This window comes from Pomacea canaliculata, linkage group LG1, assembly GCF_003073045.1.
Source record: "Pomacea canaliculata isolate SZHN2017 linkage group LG1, ASM307304v1, whole genome shotgun sequence".
NCBI lineage: Eukaryota > Metazoa > Mollusca > Gastropoda > Architaenioglossa > Ampullariidae > Pomacea > Pomacea canaliculata.
The window spans coordinates 26,347,164-26,365,539 of NC_037590.1; the positions used below are offsets into that span (position 1 = coordinate 26,347,164).

At 41.6% G+C, this 18,376-nt stretch overlaps 1 protein-coding gene across 4 annotated transcripts in view; it reads left to right on the forward strand.

Annotated features, from left to right (window-relative positions):
- The window catches only part of LOC112566417, a 76,427-nt gene that overhangs the window by 2,091 nt on the left and 55,960 nt on the right, over positions 1-18,376 (forward strand). For 2 of the 4 annotated variants that reach the window (XM_025242605.1, XM_025242598.1), the window contains exons 2-7: positions 4,119-4,285; positions 4,918-5,207; positions 5,522-5,629; positions 7,176-8,117; positions 9,567-9,668; positions 10,537-13,506. In XM_025242605.1, the coding sequence (XP_025098390.1) occupies positions 4,185-4,285; positions 4,918-5,207; positions 5,522-5,629; positions 7,176-8,117; positions 9,567-9,668; positions 10,537-10,559 (1,566 nt within the window). In that variant the 5' untranslated portion in view covers positions 4,119-4,184 and the 3' untranslated portion in view covers positions 10,560-13,506. Of the gene's footprint in view, positions 1-4,118; positions 4,286-4,917; positions 5,208-5,521; positions 5,630-7,175; positions 8,118-9,566; positions 9,669-10,536; positions 13,507-18,376 lie in introns of those variants that run through there. The other 2 variants (XM_025242624.1, XM_025242613.1) reach the window with 2 other exon arrangements.

The window sequence follows — 18,376 nt, forward strand, 5'->3', positions numbered from 1 at the left end:
AGTCTACTTAGCTTTAAATTGTATATATAGCCAAAGAAGAGAGTGAAGAAGTGGTATGACATGTTCACATTTGCGAGTCCGGAAAACGAGACAAGCAGCTGAGTTGTGGACTTTCTGAAGCTTGTGGATGAAATACTGTGGACAACCAGCAAGAGAGTTGCAGCAGTCTAGTTTAGACTAAACAAATGAGCTGATGAGAATTTTGGTGACTGAGATGGACAGTATGGTGAAAGGTGCTAATCTTCCGGTGCTCATAGTATACAGAACGACAGATGTAAGAAACATGCCAATCAAGAAACATGTCAGCAGACATTATGTAACCTAAGTGATGTGTTGAAGTAACAAACGGAACATCGGCAGAAACAAGCAGGGAAGGGTAAACTCTGGCTCTCCTCTTTGAAAAAAATTAAAGCTTGTTTATTCATCGTTTTAATTTGTTGTGGGTCATCCATTGTCTAATATCAGAAATACAATCTATTACTACTGATCTTTCGAAATATTATTTACATAATTCTGCGAGTCTAGTGTTGATCTCATTGGAAAAGTCAAACTCCTTGATGCGCTGCTGTGACAATCAACGATATCTCAGATACAATTTGACGATAGCCCTAGGCCAGCAACATAGCACGCGTTCACTTTGTCATCCTCCATAAGACTGATGTAGAGAGGTCTTCTATTAGTGTTAAAGAGGTTCAAATTTTATTTTTTATTTTTGATTTAAGGGAAAAGTTCTTAAAAATTACACGATCCTGCGAATATCGAGCCAATGCTTTACAAAAATATCCACGTATTCTGTCATACAGAGAATTAGGTCCTCATTTTCCCGGAGCGGGCTTTGTAATTGCTCTGCATTCAGCCTGCTAGTGTGGCTTCCCACCCACCAATCTTCATCCAGATATCATTTAGGGGCTTGAACACTCAGTAATCCTAATCATTATGAATATAGCCGCATTACTTGCGGTAAAAAGTGTAGTTGTTTACCTTTTTAAAATGGTAACAAAGCTTGTTATTTGACACAATCTTATCTTTACGTCGCAAAGCGTTTAAACTATAGAGACAGGTTTTTGAAGAGATTTGTAAAATGCTCCAAACAAATGCACTTATAACCTGAACCAAAAGGATGAGGTAACTTTCATGAAACGCTCACACAAGTATACGATGAAGAAATGCATATATTTTCTTATTTATTGGTACATGGAAATGCTTTACGAAGCCCATGATTGACTCATTGCCAGCCGTCATGTTAAGTACAATCAATATTTTACTAAACTTTTACTGTCCTCCGACAGCCTTTCCTATAGAGATAGCAGGGATCAGACACACCTACAGACAGGTAGGATCAAACCTGGTTATCGCGGCCATCAGACAAACCTAAAAGTAGGCCAGAAGAAGACTTGTTGATAGCATAAGCAACATGACCAGATCCGCTTGTTGCCTGTAAACAGCACCAGAAATACTACACTAGGTACGGGGATAATTGTTGCTAAAGGCATCGATTGAGAGTAGACCAAACAAGTGCAGAACGCTTCTTTTCCAAGCCTGCTTCAGACTACCAATTATTTCAATTTTCTGGCTTTTTTCGCCGCCCATACTTGCTGACATATGGTATGACACACCCTCTACTCAAGTCTACTGTGTGTTACTCTGAAGCCTTAGTGAGAGGTTAAAACAAATCTTAGCGAAAGTAACATTAAGAAAAACCTTGTTAATCCTCAAAGCATATAAACGAAGTTTATGTCACCCAGTAGTAACGACTACCCGAATTTATTAAGAAAGTAAAAGGCGGCGGTAAATGACAGCTTAGTGTTAGTACGGCCACTAGATCCTTCACCTCTTTGGGCAAGAAAGACATTGATGGAAGATAAAAACAAAGCTTAAGGAGGGCAAGACGAAACCTTTTGAGGATAATAACAAAGCAATGCTGCTCCTGGCCATTCAGGTTACAGGCATACAAGTACAGTCTTTGATTGTCGGCTATGTGAAAGCAGTAGCATGCTACACAATGAGGTAGACTGCTGTAGTTGCCTGCTAGTGCTAACTGATGTCACATGACAGCTGGAACCGTCTTCGAACGTCGGTTGAACTAAGACTAAGAGCAAAGTCCACCTACAGCCTACCCTTTCTGTATGTTATCCTTGATTACTTGAACCTTTGTGACATGTAGGCAGCGACTGGTTTAGCCGTGGATGCACGCGATGTCGAAGATGATGTCAAAGGGCGTGGACATGAACTGCCCTCGTACGCCTCTGGCTGATGTTCAGAGTTCAGAACATTTTCTTATAGCCTCGCGTCCACGAATGATGTCAAAATGTCTCAGCCTATGTAATGTAAGTGTTGTATCTGTAGCATGCGGCAAGGACTTTTTTTCCCGAATATATTACTTCAGCATCTCGGACTATACTCACAATACCACACTGTTATCGTAACACGCCTTCCGAAGTCTGTGGTGTTTAGATAAAACTATCATCAAAAATATAGCAGAAAACATTGATTATAGACTTTTAATATATTGGGTTACAGGTTTTTCCATTATAAGTCATTAAAGGTAATTACCAGACACATGTTTAATATTGTTACAAAAATCTGTATGCAGTTTATGAGGGGATTCCAAAATAATATTGACATTAACTGTCACAACTTGAAATATAGATGTTACTATTAGTGTTACGAAAAATAATCATCTTGTTGTCATATCAGATTAGACAACAAAACGATGAGGAATATCTAGCGGGAAAATTGCGGAGATGTTAGTGCACACATCATTCTGTTCAACTTCATGAAAGAATCGATTCCCAATGGTAACTCTTCAATTAATTAAAACGATCTATTTAAAAAAATGTTGAGCCAGTCATTCAGTCTTTCTTTCCTTGAGGAGTTGGTATTCGTAAGCGATGTATTTGCACGGCGAAAATAAAGGATCAGGTTTTCAAGTTATCATTTGTAATCAGGGATGGCGCCTGGTTCATGCTGTTTAGGAGGTTTACCTGCAATGACGAGACTGGGCAACTAGGAAATATTTCTTGGCTGTAGCCGCTCGCCGCTGGTGTTGTTGTTATGGTATCTGGTGGAGCATGACGCGCCCTCCGGCTTTTCCTCCGCGTAGTGCTGTAAGATTGCTGTCACGAGAAACTAAGTTTGAAGTAAGCAGGTAGCTTTATACACTGTTTAAGAACATTTTAGTATGTGGCAGGTTATTAGTTACAAGATTCCTATTTAAGATTAATTTCTGCACTACTGCATCATGTCTGCCAAGGCAATATCACGTTTGAAGCGTAAGTTAAAACTTTGATAAAGGTTTCTTCATGATAAAAGTACTATATTATAAATACAGAGAAAGTTAAGTGCTAGTTCAGCTTTCTACCCACTTCATCTGTATCTTCTGTACGATACCCGAATTACCTCTTGGATAAAAAAAAAAGGTGTTTAGTTTGATCCATGATACAATACCCTTCTGTCGAGGCCACTTCGAATCTCGTGCAGAGAACACAAAACTAACGATCGCTTTGTATGAAGCACGATTGTCACACTCGTAGGACACCAGAAACCTCTGTTTGCAACAGTCAAGCGGCGCGAGCTGATCTTCGGCCATGTGACCCAACACGACACTTTGTTGACGACTGTCCTTCAAGGTGTCTAGCAGGAGGTCGACGCCACGTGACCAGAGCAAGAAGTGCCTCACCAGTGTCAAAGACTGGGATGGTTGTCCTGTGAAGGACCTGCTCATCATCGCCCAAGACAATCGTGTGGCAGGACTTGTCAGCTGCCGCGTCTATCCTTGTGTTCCTCCCAACGACCCGAATCAGTCATGGGACGAATGAATGAAAGACACTTCCCCCCACCCCTTCTGTGTGTGTGTGTGTGATTGTCATTCGTCACTACAAGCAGACGGTTTGTATTGGATTGTACAACATATTCATGATGTCCTCTGCAGAATATTCAGAAAGGTTTCAGTCTAATCGGAAATTGTATTTTCTCAATGAACATCATTCCTACTCCTATGTGTGACATTTATATGTTTCGTTGTTGCACGACTTACTTGTTTAATTCAAAATCAAATTCTTTGTGCAGTCTGCTAAAGTAAAGTTCAGGGTTACTGTTTTTCTGTTGATTGCATACAGACTTTGCAAAGTTTTACGTGCTAATCACGTGGGTGGTGCGTGCTGTAGAAAGAAGAGAAGGGCACCATGTCCCTGGATCCAGACGTCAGCGCTATCATCGGTGGATGCGTCGGTGGAGGAGTTGTGCTGGTTGCCATCATCGCTTTAATCGTCTATTTTGTCTGTGGGTGAGTGATAGCACCCGGCATCGTCTCGCTAGCAAAATCTGCACAGAAGTATGGCAGGCACGCTGACACAGGACACCAACACAAAACGCAACATGCACGCAGATAATCTCTTCTTCCCTCTTTTTTCTGTTCTCATGCGCCATGTGAGTGCGGCTGATTCGCTGGCTTGTTGCTGACGTCACTTCCCTCACTCCCACTTCCCTCCTTCTTCCACTGTCAGTCCGCCTGATTTTTTTTTTTTCTACTTAGTTTTCTGTGTAAATTCCAAGCTATATTTCTGCAAGATTAAGCTTAACCTTTAGAAAGTGGTTAGAGAAGGCGTGTGGTAGAACAGCAACTAAGGCCGTCACAGTTGGAATGTAGATACATCATCTACTTTTTGTCGAAATAAGCAGTTATGTTTTATTGTGGTACATATGTCAAATGTGTCTTCCTGGCTGCTCAATCCATCCGTTTATTTTCTCTTCTCTGTGATACTGACGACCTTCTACATCTCCGCTTTCATCGCGTTAACTTGTATATGTGGGAGAGATGTGTGATAAGGATGATCATTGGCAGAAATTAGTTTAGGTATATCATGAAGGGGGAGTCTGGTGAAAAACGTTGTGCTTCACCTATGTCACGTGTTCCAGCTGTGGCGGAAGGGGGCGGCGGAAACGGAAGAAGACTTTCAGCCAGTTATCCACCAGCACCTCTGTTCAAACTTCACCGTCACAGAGTCAACCGTCTAGCCTGGGTCCTGGTGCGGAGGGCGTTCGTCTGCCGAAGGTGAGCAGCAGCGGGCTGTGGGTGGGCAGCCCGTCCATGTACACCTGTGCACCACCACCCCCTGTCTGCTTGTACGGGCGGTACAGCAGCAAACAAGAAGCAGAGCATCATTCAGGATCCCACCTCTCTTCTGAGAAGCGCACACAAAAGGACGGTGAGTGCGGTTTGTCTCTTGTTTAGTAACCTATGCATAATGGTTTGAGCATTGCATGATGTTTTTAAGAGGACAAAAATAAAATAATACTGGTACGTAATGTAAGTGTTGCTGATCTGAACCCTTTAAAATGAAACGGGTATTACCAGTCCTACCCTGGGTAACAATAATAGCTATCGATGAATAAATACAGTTTTTTTGTCAAAGGGTAAGTGAATACGAACAGTATTTGAGAATATTTGTCAGTAACACCGAGTAACATATGGTTAAGCAAGATGTAATAGAGGATGAAAACTAGATGAGTGCTGTTGCAGGACTGGTATCACCACTGTTTAACAATGGGAGCCCTCGGATTTACCACAGCCAGCAACTCGTGCCAGTCATTGAGGTGTTAAACACACCTGCTGTCTACAAGTTCCAAGGTAAACAATGTTTGCTGATATTATTTTACATTCTGTGCATAACTGCTGCTGTATGAGATCTGCTAAAACAGTACATAGGTTTATACAACTAAAATAGAATGTGCAGAGAAAGAGAGCTTTATTGAGTAGACCTGCTTCCCTTTCAGAGGAAAAGGAACAACGATCATCATCGCACGCTCACTTTACGAAGATAACTTCTAACCGTAGGTTAGTTGGTGTGTTTGTTTTTTTTTAATTATTTTTCATGGCGACCGCTTGCTGGCCGCGTGCCCTAGCTTCTGTCTCTGTGACCTGCGTCTCACCGCACGTCTGCCTCCCTTTTGATACTCAGGAGGATTAATGTGCGAAAAGTGTACGGCCATGCTGGACAACAACGCCGATTGTACTGCTGGGGGTCCGCCTACCGGGAGGTTGACCCCTCCTCCGCTCGGCGTCGTTTGTCTCCCGTGGACAACAAAAACTACCCTCAGCATTTCTATCTCTCAAAAATAATTTAAGTGGCCTCTTACAGTTAATGTTTAGAACTGTTGACGATATAATTGCTTGCTAATTTGGGGCGAAACTGTCTCTTAACCTAATTTTGAACTCTATTTTAAAAAACACATTTCATCATCCATCATCCATCCCCGCTATTTCTCCACACACAAGGAAATGCATTACATAATGCAATTTAGCTTTAGTAACTCATTTTAACCCTCTTCCATCTACGTTTTTCACTATTAGTAGGCAGTGCTTTTTTTCACAAGACAGTCCATGGCCAGTATAAATAGGAAAGATGAGAGGATCATCCCTATTTGGCTCTGTTTATTTATTACATTTACTATTTTCTGTGGTATTCCACAGTGACACATAATTTTTCATAATGACTCACAGTTTATTCGATCAAATGTTTTCTCAAAGTCTATGAACACGGCATAGAAAGTGCAGTTCCTTCCTAAGTTCTGTTCTAGAATCTGTCTTAGGTGAAGATTTCATTTCTGTATGACCTTTCTATTTTAAAGCCTGCTTGTTCTTGGCTTATGATATTGTCAAGAACAGGGGTGAGGCTTTTCAAAATAATTCGCTAAAGATTTTTCTTGTCTGTGACATGCATCGCTAATTGTTGCAGTCGCCTGTATCACCTTTCTTTCGCAGTTTAAATATTATACCTTTCTTCTATTCTTCAGCAGCCCATATTTTCTAGAAGATCTTGTAGAGAAACTTTGGTATTTCTTATACCTCTAGTTTCAACAATTCGCGACAAAGCCCATCACGTCAAGGGACTTTGGCATTTTTTTCTAACTGGATGGCCTTTATTTCAGTCACTGTATTGGGACCCAGGTTTATTCCCAGGTCTTCTTCGCTCTGTGTGATATTGTTCAGTATTAGGGGCTAGGTCGATTGAGCAATTGCGTGAAGTGCTTATTTTGTTTCTCTACTTTCTTACTTTTTCAGTGATGATGTTCCCATTCTGTGTTTTTGTTAAGGTAGACTTGACTGACACTTATACTTCCTGTTAGCCTTATTGTGATCTTGTAAACCACGTTCCTGTCTTGTCTTTCTGCAGACGATGGCTACCCAAATGGCCATCTTCAGCGCAGGCACAGTGATGTCAATTCAGGTTATCTAAGCGTAACTGCCGATCCAAAACGTTCTTCGAAGACAAGAAGCGCAACTAGCAATGTGGCACAAGTTCACGACACCCAAATTAAGTCAACGGGAATCAAGGGCCATACAAACCTCGCTTTCACACCGGATATGGTGCACAGCGAACAATCGACGGCCAGTGCTAAAGAACACCACAAGATGGCTGCGGTCACTTCAGCCACGGACAGCATGAAGTTGCTGGTTAAAAATAAAACTGATGACCAAAAACAAGTCGTCTACGCCTTAACGCCATCCTTTGCACAGGAACCAGTGGTCAAGGCTGATCGCTTTGTGCACGTTGATGACGTATACAGTTTGCCCCACAAGACGGACGGGCAGCTAGAAACAAGAGCTCGGCAAAGCCTCGATAACCCTGTCTTAGCCTGTATGCAGGCCATGGGCCTGGACAGGACAGAAAGCGAGGCTTCGCCTTTTGGCCACACTAATGGGCCCATGCTACGGCACGAGGACCTGGCGTGCACCGTGCCTGTCATACACAACCCGCTGTACGAGGAGGCCGACGATGTTGCTGCATCAGTTCACGACGTCAGTGCAACCTCCGAGAAAGCTGACGAACTGCCCTCATATCAAAAGAAACACAGTGCCTCAGACCAAATTCAAGGTAGTGCCTCAGACCAAATTCAAGGTAGTGCCTCACACCAAATTCAAGGTAGTGCCTCACACCAAAAACAACACAGTGCCTCGATGGAAAACGAATCGTCAAAAGTCATGCAGGAGCCTATCAGTTATTCTGTTTTCCTGGAGCTCTGTGCAAGAAAGTCTGAAGACACAGTAGACAGTTGTGATCGTGTTGACGATGCCATATCTAGGCAGAGGCAGGGAAGTATGGACGCAGAGGATGGTGAGTAGTCTGTGTAAATAAGAAAGAGAGAGAAAGAGAGTTTGACCTTTGTTTTGGACATTAAACATATAATACCGGCAATATAAGATCGTTGTGGGTAATATTTCCAGTTTAATAATAATTGCAAGTAGTTCAAATGAAACAAATGAATTAGCATCTCTCTCACACACAACCGGTAACAAGAAGAGTGCGTAAGGTGAGCGATAAAAAGACTAGTTTCATTTAAACTAATTGAATTAATTATCAAATTTAAATCAATTAATTAATGTAGTTTAAATGAAACATTTGAATAACAATCTCTCTCTCTCTCTCTCACACACACACACCGTCCGTCTTCCGTTTTTATGGTAGAGAGAGAATTTCGAGGGGAGAAAGTTCCACGTTAATGATGAGGAATGGCGTGCAATCACATTTTCACTACTTTCGTATGAAACCCGTTGGAAGAAATTCAAGTAATGTTTTTCCAAAACAAATCACAATAATGTGAGTCCAAATTGTAAAGGTTGAAAGTAATCTGAAGCGCTGTGTAAGCCTTGAAGCTGACTATAATCTTATTAAAGACAACTCCTCATAAGTTAATAATCCAGCTACCCACAGCCGGAAAGTAATGTAGCAACATTAATGACACTGTATCTCGCACGATGAACAGCACAAACATTAGTTTGTACTTGAACTGCGCTGGATTATAAAAAGGAAATTATGTCTAAATGTCTGCGTATAATTTCCAGTGGCAAATAATTCGAGTAGATACGCGGATCTAGTGTATATTTACAAACATTAACAAAACTGTAACAAACATCTCTCGAATCTAGTGCATTAGAAGGGTAACAAACAATTCTGCTGGTACCCGTGAATCTACCCAGTAATCGCAAACGTAAATAATTCAAATGCATTTGTCATAGCGCTCTCTGGCTTTTGACTAGAGCAGGTTTCTTGTGTCTTGACTACTAATACATCACAGCTAGTGAGCTTGTTTAAAGTAATCTGTTATTCTTTCATATTATTTACTTTTTCATCTTTCTATTTTTCCATGTCTGTCAGTCTGTCTCTGACAATCTGTTTCAGCCTCTTTAATGTATATCGACGATTTAAATTTACACAAACAGAAAAGAGGTTTAGATGCTTCATCCAATGTAAAAGCAAGTGTAAGAATGTATATCAAAAATTGGTGATGTTAATCATAAAAACGTATTATTTTTGTTACAGTCTTTACTAGGTGATAGCAAATAGACTAATACAGTCGACAAAGAAACATTAGTCACAGATCTTTTAAGATACAAATTACTAAGAGTATTAAGGAATTTTATCATGTTATAAATAAAAACGACCGCGAGGTCTTTATTGGTGCACACATATATATTTATTTTACTTACAATAAAAAGAAATGAACTTGAATAGTGTTGCCTTGTAATGAAAATTGGTTTTACTGTAAAATATATCTGTCCACAGGAAAACACATAACGGCAGCAGCTTTTCAATTCCTAGACAACTACCTGTCCGATGATGAGAGCAACGACCTCCATAGTCCTCCTACTTCTCCAGCTCTTTCAGGTATGACAGGCATTCCAACTGAGCATATTGTTGTTCATGTGGGAGACACGTTTCACAAGTACTCCAAACAAACATTTTGCTGTTTAGCAAATAAATAAATTAAGTGACATATATAGCGCCGGATCCCTGTCATACGGACAAGCTGAAGGCACTCAACAAAGAGTGACACACGGACACACGCACTGCTGTCTGTCTGCCAAGACCAACGCTTCGCCTCTTGCGAAGTTTTCTACTGTTAGTCTCAGCGAGCCTAAACAAAGAATGTGACTAAACCGGAAGCTTTGTAGTAGCATGCCTCGTTTTAGTAGTTGACTAGAAAAAAATCGTCTTCCAGCAGTCCAGTAATAGAAGTTCGTGGTCAAAGTGAACCTGTTGGCGTCGGAACACGTAACATCAGCTGGAAACACGACCGACCAACTGTGTCGGATAACTTAACATGTCGGCGATTAAATCAACATGGTCGTCTGAGAACAGGTGACTGTCAAATTTACCCCACACGACAACTGAGCACTCGTCTCCATGTTGGACCTTTCAACGCTGTCTGTATCGTCAGCACAACAGTCACTGAAGTGTGTCGAAATTGTAGAGGTTGTCACAGATCGCCACCGCGATATTTTTTATCCTCACTGTGACGTGGATTACCTTTCTGTAGACTGTGTCCCAGTTGTCTACCATCTACCTGTTGACAAACTAATAGTGGCTTCCCGCCAGCTCTTCCTGCGAACGTCTAGGTTTACTATGTGTCTATATACACAGAACATTTTCATATTTCTCCACTTTGGCAAATTAGAAATTAAGCATGATTTCTATATGAAAGTATACGAAGAGTTATTGATAAAGTCTTTAGTGTTATTGCTTTTGTGTGCAGCGCATGGAAACCACAGTTACTAGTCGACGGTAGACGAGATTACAGCCGTGGTCCTCGGCAGAAGATGTACATTGACTGCTGCCTAACTATTTCATCGGCCAACGGGTTTTTTTCCCTACTTATATTGTGACAGAGGACTGTTCTTTCGATTTCTGTTTGGTTGTTTGTTTTGTTTTTTTGTGGGGTTTTTGTACTAATAGTTTTAGTGGCCTCGTTCACGGTGAACAGGCTACACAGTCGCTCTTTGACAAGGAGTAGACTGATAATGTGTTTTCTCAATTTTTTAAGTACATCAGCAGTGCTTATTAAATGTTACACCGATATTATCACAACACCATCGTATGCCTAGTAAAGTTACACCACAATATGACCATTGGTACTCCAATGACCTTTGTACTCCAGTCATTCGGGATATGATGGGTAGGTCAGTTACTCATAGCAACATGGGTAACTACTCAAGGAAAAGTGTCTTGTTTTTGTAGTTACAGTGACCTCGCAGACAATGCTTCACGTTTCTGTACGCCATGGTATCTTTGCCACCACCTTACAACTATGGCGCCAGGGGTAAAAACACACCTGTGAGGGTCTGGACACCGCTTTATAACTTAGGAAGCAAAAAGCTTATCCTTGATTTTCCCATGTTGCCCAAGAACAAAGATTTACCCTCGCTTTATCACTACGCCCCCTGATGTGGTGACAATGGCTGGTAAGGCAGGGGAGACAAGCCGATAAGCGATGGCGCTTGGTGACTGAGGGTGGGAAAGGTGTGTTTGGAGAATTCGTCTCGAAAGAAAGCTCAAATGAGGGTTTTTCGGTTAGACCGGAGTCCGACATCAACATCTAATCAGTATTAGCAGTTTTCTCACCTTAACATGGTTTAAGAGCCATTTAAATTAAAGAGACATTTAGAGTCGCGCTCATGGCTGCCTTGCCGAAGTAGTCATTGTAGGTAGTTGGTAGTACAAACAAAGCAAAACGTGACTTTACTGTATAATGCGTGATCTGCGCATGTCTGGCCCTTTCACCTTTGACAGCGCGTGCGCGAAGAGAAAATTTGTCGACCGTAATTAACAACTTTATCACCGAATAAGAAGAATTTAAGAGAAAGGGCGGAAAGTTTTGAGAGAATAAAGCTGTTTTAACTCATTTGAACCAAAGATGCACAGTAACTTATGCATGAACACCATGTTAATAATCAGCATAACTATAAACTTAATTCAGTAATTATATGGGCTGTAATATATAAGATTTTAAAACAACAATGATTATTTCTGTGTTTTTACACAATATATTTTATGTGCTTAAACGATATGCGGACCCCTCTTAATGCTAGGAAAATTGTTTCCGCTCTTTCTATGTGTGTGTGGAAGGGTTGCTCGTAAAAAGAAGAAAAAAATGTGTCTTTTTATAACTTTCTCTTTATATATATAATTATTAGGACTTTAGTAAACACATCACGGTGAATTTTAAAGGCAACAAGAAAACCATCCTCTGTGCAGTTCTTAATTTTTGACACGATTCGTTCCTGTAATAAAGCAGTATGAAGTTTTTGTAGCTTTATGGATATTTATTAACTTATGTCTTTCAACAGTGTTAATTTTTACACCTATAAGGTTCCCTTCGCCAGTTACTATTTCGGAATCAATGTCTGATGCCTCAACACGCATCTTTTACGCTACTTTTCTGGAAGATTGTACGAGTAAGAAGCTGTGGTGTTGCTTGTCGCGGTGACACTTGAGTATTGTCACTTTTGGTTTATACCCAGGATGTAATATTAGGATCTGCCTGATTAATTACGGGTCGTATATATGAAAATCCTTATGCGAAATGTCAACCTCATACTGTTTTGTTGTCAGCGCCAAATTTTCTCTTCGTATCGTTTCCAAAAATGTTCATCTTTCGAGTTTTCAGGCATTTACCATCTGGAAAGCAAATAAAAGCAACTTTTCTCTTGCCTTTATAAAATTTACTGTTGTGACAGTTTATAACACAACCGTGATCTTTTTCACCTATCTCTTTACATTCGTGTATCTCGGTAAAGGCAGCTGAGTGGTTAACAGACTGCCCCACACTTCCGCTTCAACCACCGACGAGTGCGCATTGTGCATGCGCTGAATAATGGACGAAACACCCTCATTGTGACTTTGGCTGCGAAAGTGAGATATAAAGTAATTGTCTGCAGCGACTGAGTTATGTTGTATAAAGATACTACAAACTACCGCGTAGAAATCAGTGAAGTACATGAGTGATATATACACATTGACCATCAACAATGTGCCATGTCGCCTGACATTTTTGTAGCCTGTAACATCTGTCAAGAAGAAGCACCCAGCGCTAGTCGGCAGCACAAGACACCGCTTGGCTTTCTTTCGAACGCTTATAACCGGGACTGTTTCTGACAATAGTCATTGTGTAAAATGTTGCTTCTTATTTCATACGTTAAAATAAAATATATCAGATAGTTGGAAGTTCTTCGCGATATGAAAACTCGTTTATTATAAGTATGAAAATAATTTATTCTTCAAAAATTGTCTGTTTTCGAAGTCATCGGTGTATCATTTCGCCTTAGAGCAGGAAATATATGTCGAACATCAATCTGTATGCTTACTCGAGTGTTCCTGTTCCCCTTGCTTAAGAATATTCTGTACATGTACTCTGATCAAACTAGAATGTAATACTGAAGACTATAATTCCAGCCTGCATAATATTTTGCCAAGTGTTAAAAAAAAAATCAAGAATACTGAACCCTAAACTTTTCCAGGTCCACGTATAAATCTGTACTGCACAACACAATGTTATGGTCAAACTATGCACTAATTGTTTCATTTAAGAAGTATGCATGGAACTATGATATAAGCACTCTGTTGTCATTTTACTCCAAGAAGTTTTATACGGCGATGGTGTATTTCAAACACCAATATACGAGTATGTACTCAATGTTTATTTGAGCATAATAAATAGTTTATCAGACTTGTTTCCTTCTGTGCGTGCATTCATGCTAGAGCGAATTGATGAGTGTGCGTACGTGTTCTTGTGAGCGTCGTCATGTTGCACTATAATTTACTGTACAATATTTTTTTTAAAAAGAGAGAGGTAATGGCAAATTTGGTAGTAGTGATTTTTCAATCTTCTTACGGTGCTGCTCCTTCACTTGTCTTCATAGTGAATTAGAATAAACATTTATCTTGCTATAAAACAAAATTTTACTATTAGCTGATGGAGTTTCTTGAATTCATTGCATTGGTCAAATAAAATGCTAATAAAGTGCTAGACACTTGTAATATTATGTTGGTTATCTGGATGAGTATTGAAAATGGAAATGTATGGTAGACCAAAGTTTGGGATGGATGAATTTTTCCCCGTAATCTAGTCATATGGTGGACAACAATAAAAAAAAGTAATTCAGTTTCTTCAATGTTTTTACAGAGGGGACAATTCTAATGTTTGTGTCTTTTATATACCTTAATTTATGACACTTTAGCTTAGTAACACCTAGTCTGAATCTAAGGTATTTCTCATGCCTATACGATTCAGATTCTGCAAATAGGAAGACTGGGAGTGACCAGGGCCAGCCCGGGCCCCGGGACAGACGACCTCTCCGGGCCCCCTTGTAATCGTAAATTATTTCCCAGTATATAATGTATGTTTACAATTCGAATCTCAATATCTACACTTCATTCAAGTAACGAAATATAGACTGCAAACAGTAGGACAAGTGCACTAGATCTACCATCACTATTGAACATAAAGTTGTTTACATGCGAGTGGTTAGTAAATGAGGACAAATGATGTTAAAGGATCAGACTTGTAGCACTCCGCTCCATAGACCCCCCCCCCCTTTAGTAAGGACTGTTATCAGCAGCGATGTCAAAACCTTCGACAGATTAGAACAACGGTAGAGATATCACATCGCTTTTGTTGTAAGTGCTGCGAGTTTGTTACTAAGCTCACTGACGTGCAAGGAAATGTTCTCTATGTAAGTGATTTATACTTCTACATGTAAAAGAGGAAAGAACCGAAGAAGTAAATGCCTAAACAAGTCTTCATCGGTGTCGTTAATAACCTCATTAAAAAAAAAGTGTTTGCTGCGACGAACAGCAGAACACATCAGTTATCATTTTATCAACTTACATAACAAACACGCAGCACTATCGAAAGTCACTTCCTATAGTTATTCCTTTAGCAAAACGCACGCGCGCGCGCACACACAACACACACATAACTACACACACGCATGCTGTACACGTAAACAATATCTGAACTAACTTGTCGCCTTCAGACTCTTTAAGCAGAAATTTTGAATTCAATCCAACTTTTTACGAAGCATAAACTCGGTCGACTTCAACCTCCATCAGTCACTAGCCGTTAAAATACACATGCTGAGTTTTAGAAGACAAAGCAACTGTTTTAAAGACTAGTTAGCTAGTAAGTGTTAATATTTTAATATTAAGGAATTAGAATGTTTTTGTAAAAATGACAGAAAATAGAAATGTTTAGCAATATTTTAGCTGAATCGGTAATAGTTTCATAGAACAAAGTTATACAGTACATATTGTCATTTACCTGCTGACTACAAACTTTATGAGCTTTTCTCACAACTTCATTATTGTCAGTCAATTTGAGACGCTAGTCACTCTCATTGACACGATGTTCCTGCCTTGTCAAATGCTATTTGCCCAATAAACTCGATTACTATACTGTATGGTAGTGTGCACATCGCAGTTAGTGGGGATGGAACATTAGCACGACACAAGGGAACGGGTGAGGGCTGGCCGATGTGGTGGGTCGGTGGTCGCCTGGCCGGGTGACAGCACGTGACAGAGGGAAGGTGTGAGGGTCGACTAGCGACAGGATGCAGGTGCGCGATGTGGATGGTATACGCTAATCAACCATCCAAACAAAGTTATGCAGAGGGCAACCCAGAATCACGAGGTCAGAAGAGTTGGAGGACTTACGGATACATGTATCACCATCTTCAGTGTACCTGCGCAGCAACATTCTTCCTGCGATAGGCGAGCTCCGTGACCACTTTGTACGTTGACCTCAGCTCTGTTCTGTAAGCAGCATGTTGTTTAACTCGAGATACATGCATACGAAAAAATAGAAAGACGAGACAAAAATGGCGTATCATACGACTACTTTCTAAGATGTTAATCTTTTCCTATTCTTTGGCTAAGGAGCATACACATATTTTAGTTACAGAAGTCTTACAAAACAAGTGCGAGCATGACAACTGTGAAATTATAGGTCACGAATCACATTCGCATACACAAACGCATACACTCACCATTCACACTTACCACCAGACCTTCTATATGCACCAGGCCCTCACTCAGACCAGGCCCTCCCTTTTCGTATACTTGAAGGAAACGAGGTACCCCTAGCTTCTAATGCCAAAGCGAAGAAAGTGATGAATCAAATTTTTTTTGTTTTGCACCAGCCCTCCCTGGGCACTGTGACCCTCCATCGAAGTGGAACTTTTTTTTAGTCTTCCTAATGCCAAAGAAAAATGAATTTTTTTGTTTTGCACCAGGCCCTCCCTGTGCGACCCTCCTCTCTGCACCAGACCCTCCATCGAGTGGAACTTTTTTAGTCTCTAATGCCAAAGCGAAGAAAGTGATGAATCATTTTTTTGGCACAGCCCTCCCTGTGCACCAAACTCTCTCTGCACCAGACCCCCATCGACCTGGAACTTTTGTTAAAAAAAAGTTTTGCACCAGGCCTCCCTGTGCACGAGACCCTCCTCCTCAGGGTCCCTTTGCCAGACCTCCCAGTGGACTTTGTTAAACAAGTTTTGCTAGGCCACCCCGGGTTTGTTTTGTTTTGTTTTTTTGAAAATGGTTAGGGTTAGAGTTTCTGCAATTCACATTAATTCACGCAACTGGCTGCGTTCTTCATCGATTGAGAGTCGATGCTCCCACCGCCTAAAGTTGTTTCATTCTTTTCATCTGCTTTGCAACGATATTTGAAAGGTTTCAACAAAATGCGAAATGAATGAAAAAAAATTGTAAAGCTAGGTAACAGCCACGCGAGAATGTGCCTCTCTTTACACTTTCGCGATGCCACCGCGAGAGTCCGGGGCGTTACTGAGAGCCTGACTCGGCAAAGCTTTCCTCCGGTTTGATAGACTTTTTTCAGACTCTCGACGTGGAGGCCAGCTACCCCTCACTAAACCGTTCACTCGGTAGTAGTGACAGGCGGGTGAAGAAAGGGCATCGACGTAATTACTGGAATGTCTCGTTGATAAGAAGAAATTTCAAGCCCCCATCCCTATCACGAAGACGTTCAAGGGTTCGCACTGTTTCAAAGCATGGTCACATCCACCTTGATTCGCTTCTAAAGGCAGCCAGACCTGTTATTATGCTCAATCTCTTGTGCTAAACGCCACTTCTCCCTCTAAGAAGTTAGCACCGATGCGTGAAGAATCGGTGAACTATTTAACAGGCTAGAGACTCGCCGTTATCGGAATTAATCAGACAATCGCTCCACCACTAAGAACGGCCATGCGCCACCACCCACCGAATCAAGAAAAAGATATCAATCTGTCATGCTTACAGTGTGCGGACTGGGGTGTGTTTTACCCGTGTTGAATCAAATTAAGCCGCAGGCTCCACTCTGGTGGTGACCTTCCGTCAATTCCTTTAAGTTTCAGCTTTGCAACCATACTTCCCTGGAACCCGAAAAGTTTGGTTTCAGAGTCGATGAGCGACACTTGCACAACGCTAGTTGGCATCGTTTATGGTCAGAACAATGACAGTATTTAATCGTCTTCGAACCTCTGACTAGTTCTTGACTAATGAAAATATGCTTGGCAAATGCTTTCGCAGTTGTTCGTCTTGCGAAGACGACCCTGCGAAGAGCCGCGCACGGCTCAGGCTTCGCGCAGTGACGTCGCGAGACGAACCGCACGACCATGCCTGAGATGCAACACTACGAGCTTTTTAAGCGCAACAACTTTAATATACGCTTATTGGAGCTGAAATTACACGGCTGCTGGCACCAGACTTGCCCTCCATAAGATCCTCGTTTTAAAGGGTTTAAAGTGTACTCATTCCAATTGCGGAGCCTCAAAAGAGTTCCGTATTGCTATTTTTCGTCACTACCCCCCTAGCCGGGAGTGGGTAAGTTGCGCGCCTGGTGCCTTCCTTGGATGTGGTATCCGTTTCTCATGCTCCTCTCCGGAATCACACCCTGATTCCCCGTTACCCGTTGTCGACATGGTAGGTCTACCACGTACCATCGACAGTTGATAAGGCAGACATTTGAAAGATGCCTCGCGGCTCGAGGCCATGCGATCGGCACAAAGTTATCCAGAGTCATTAAAAGGGACGGGGCCGAGACCCCGACTGATTTTGAACTAATAAAAGCGCTCTTTCACCGGCTTTGACGGGTCGGAGTTGTTTGCATGTATTAGCTCTAGAATTGCCACAGTTATCCAAGTAGAAATGGATCATCTAAGGAACCTCGACTGATTTCATGAGCCTTCGCGTTTTCACCGTACGAGGCATGGCTTAATCTTTGAGAACAAGCATATGACTACTGGTAGGATCAACAGAATGCTGTTGGTGTACACGTACCGACTCCCACGAAGCAGTCGCCGCTGGAGCGCGGGTCCTGCGTTCGCGGTGCTTTTCGCTCTTGCAAACCGAATCATCGGTTCAAATTTTCAACGTGCGGAGCGTTCACCGATCGACACGGGCGCGCTCTTTCACTCGAGACACAGTCAAGCGTTATTCGATACGCCGACGCGGCTGCCGAAAGGAGCACGACGAACCCTCTCTCTGCTCAACCAGCCCACGCCTGAGCCGTGGGAAACGCGACAGCGAAAGCCGCGCGAATC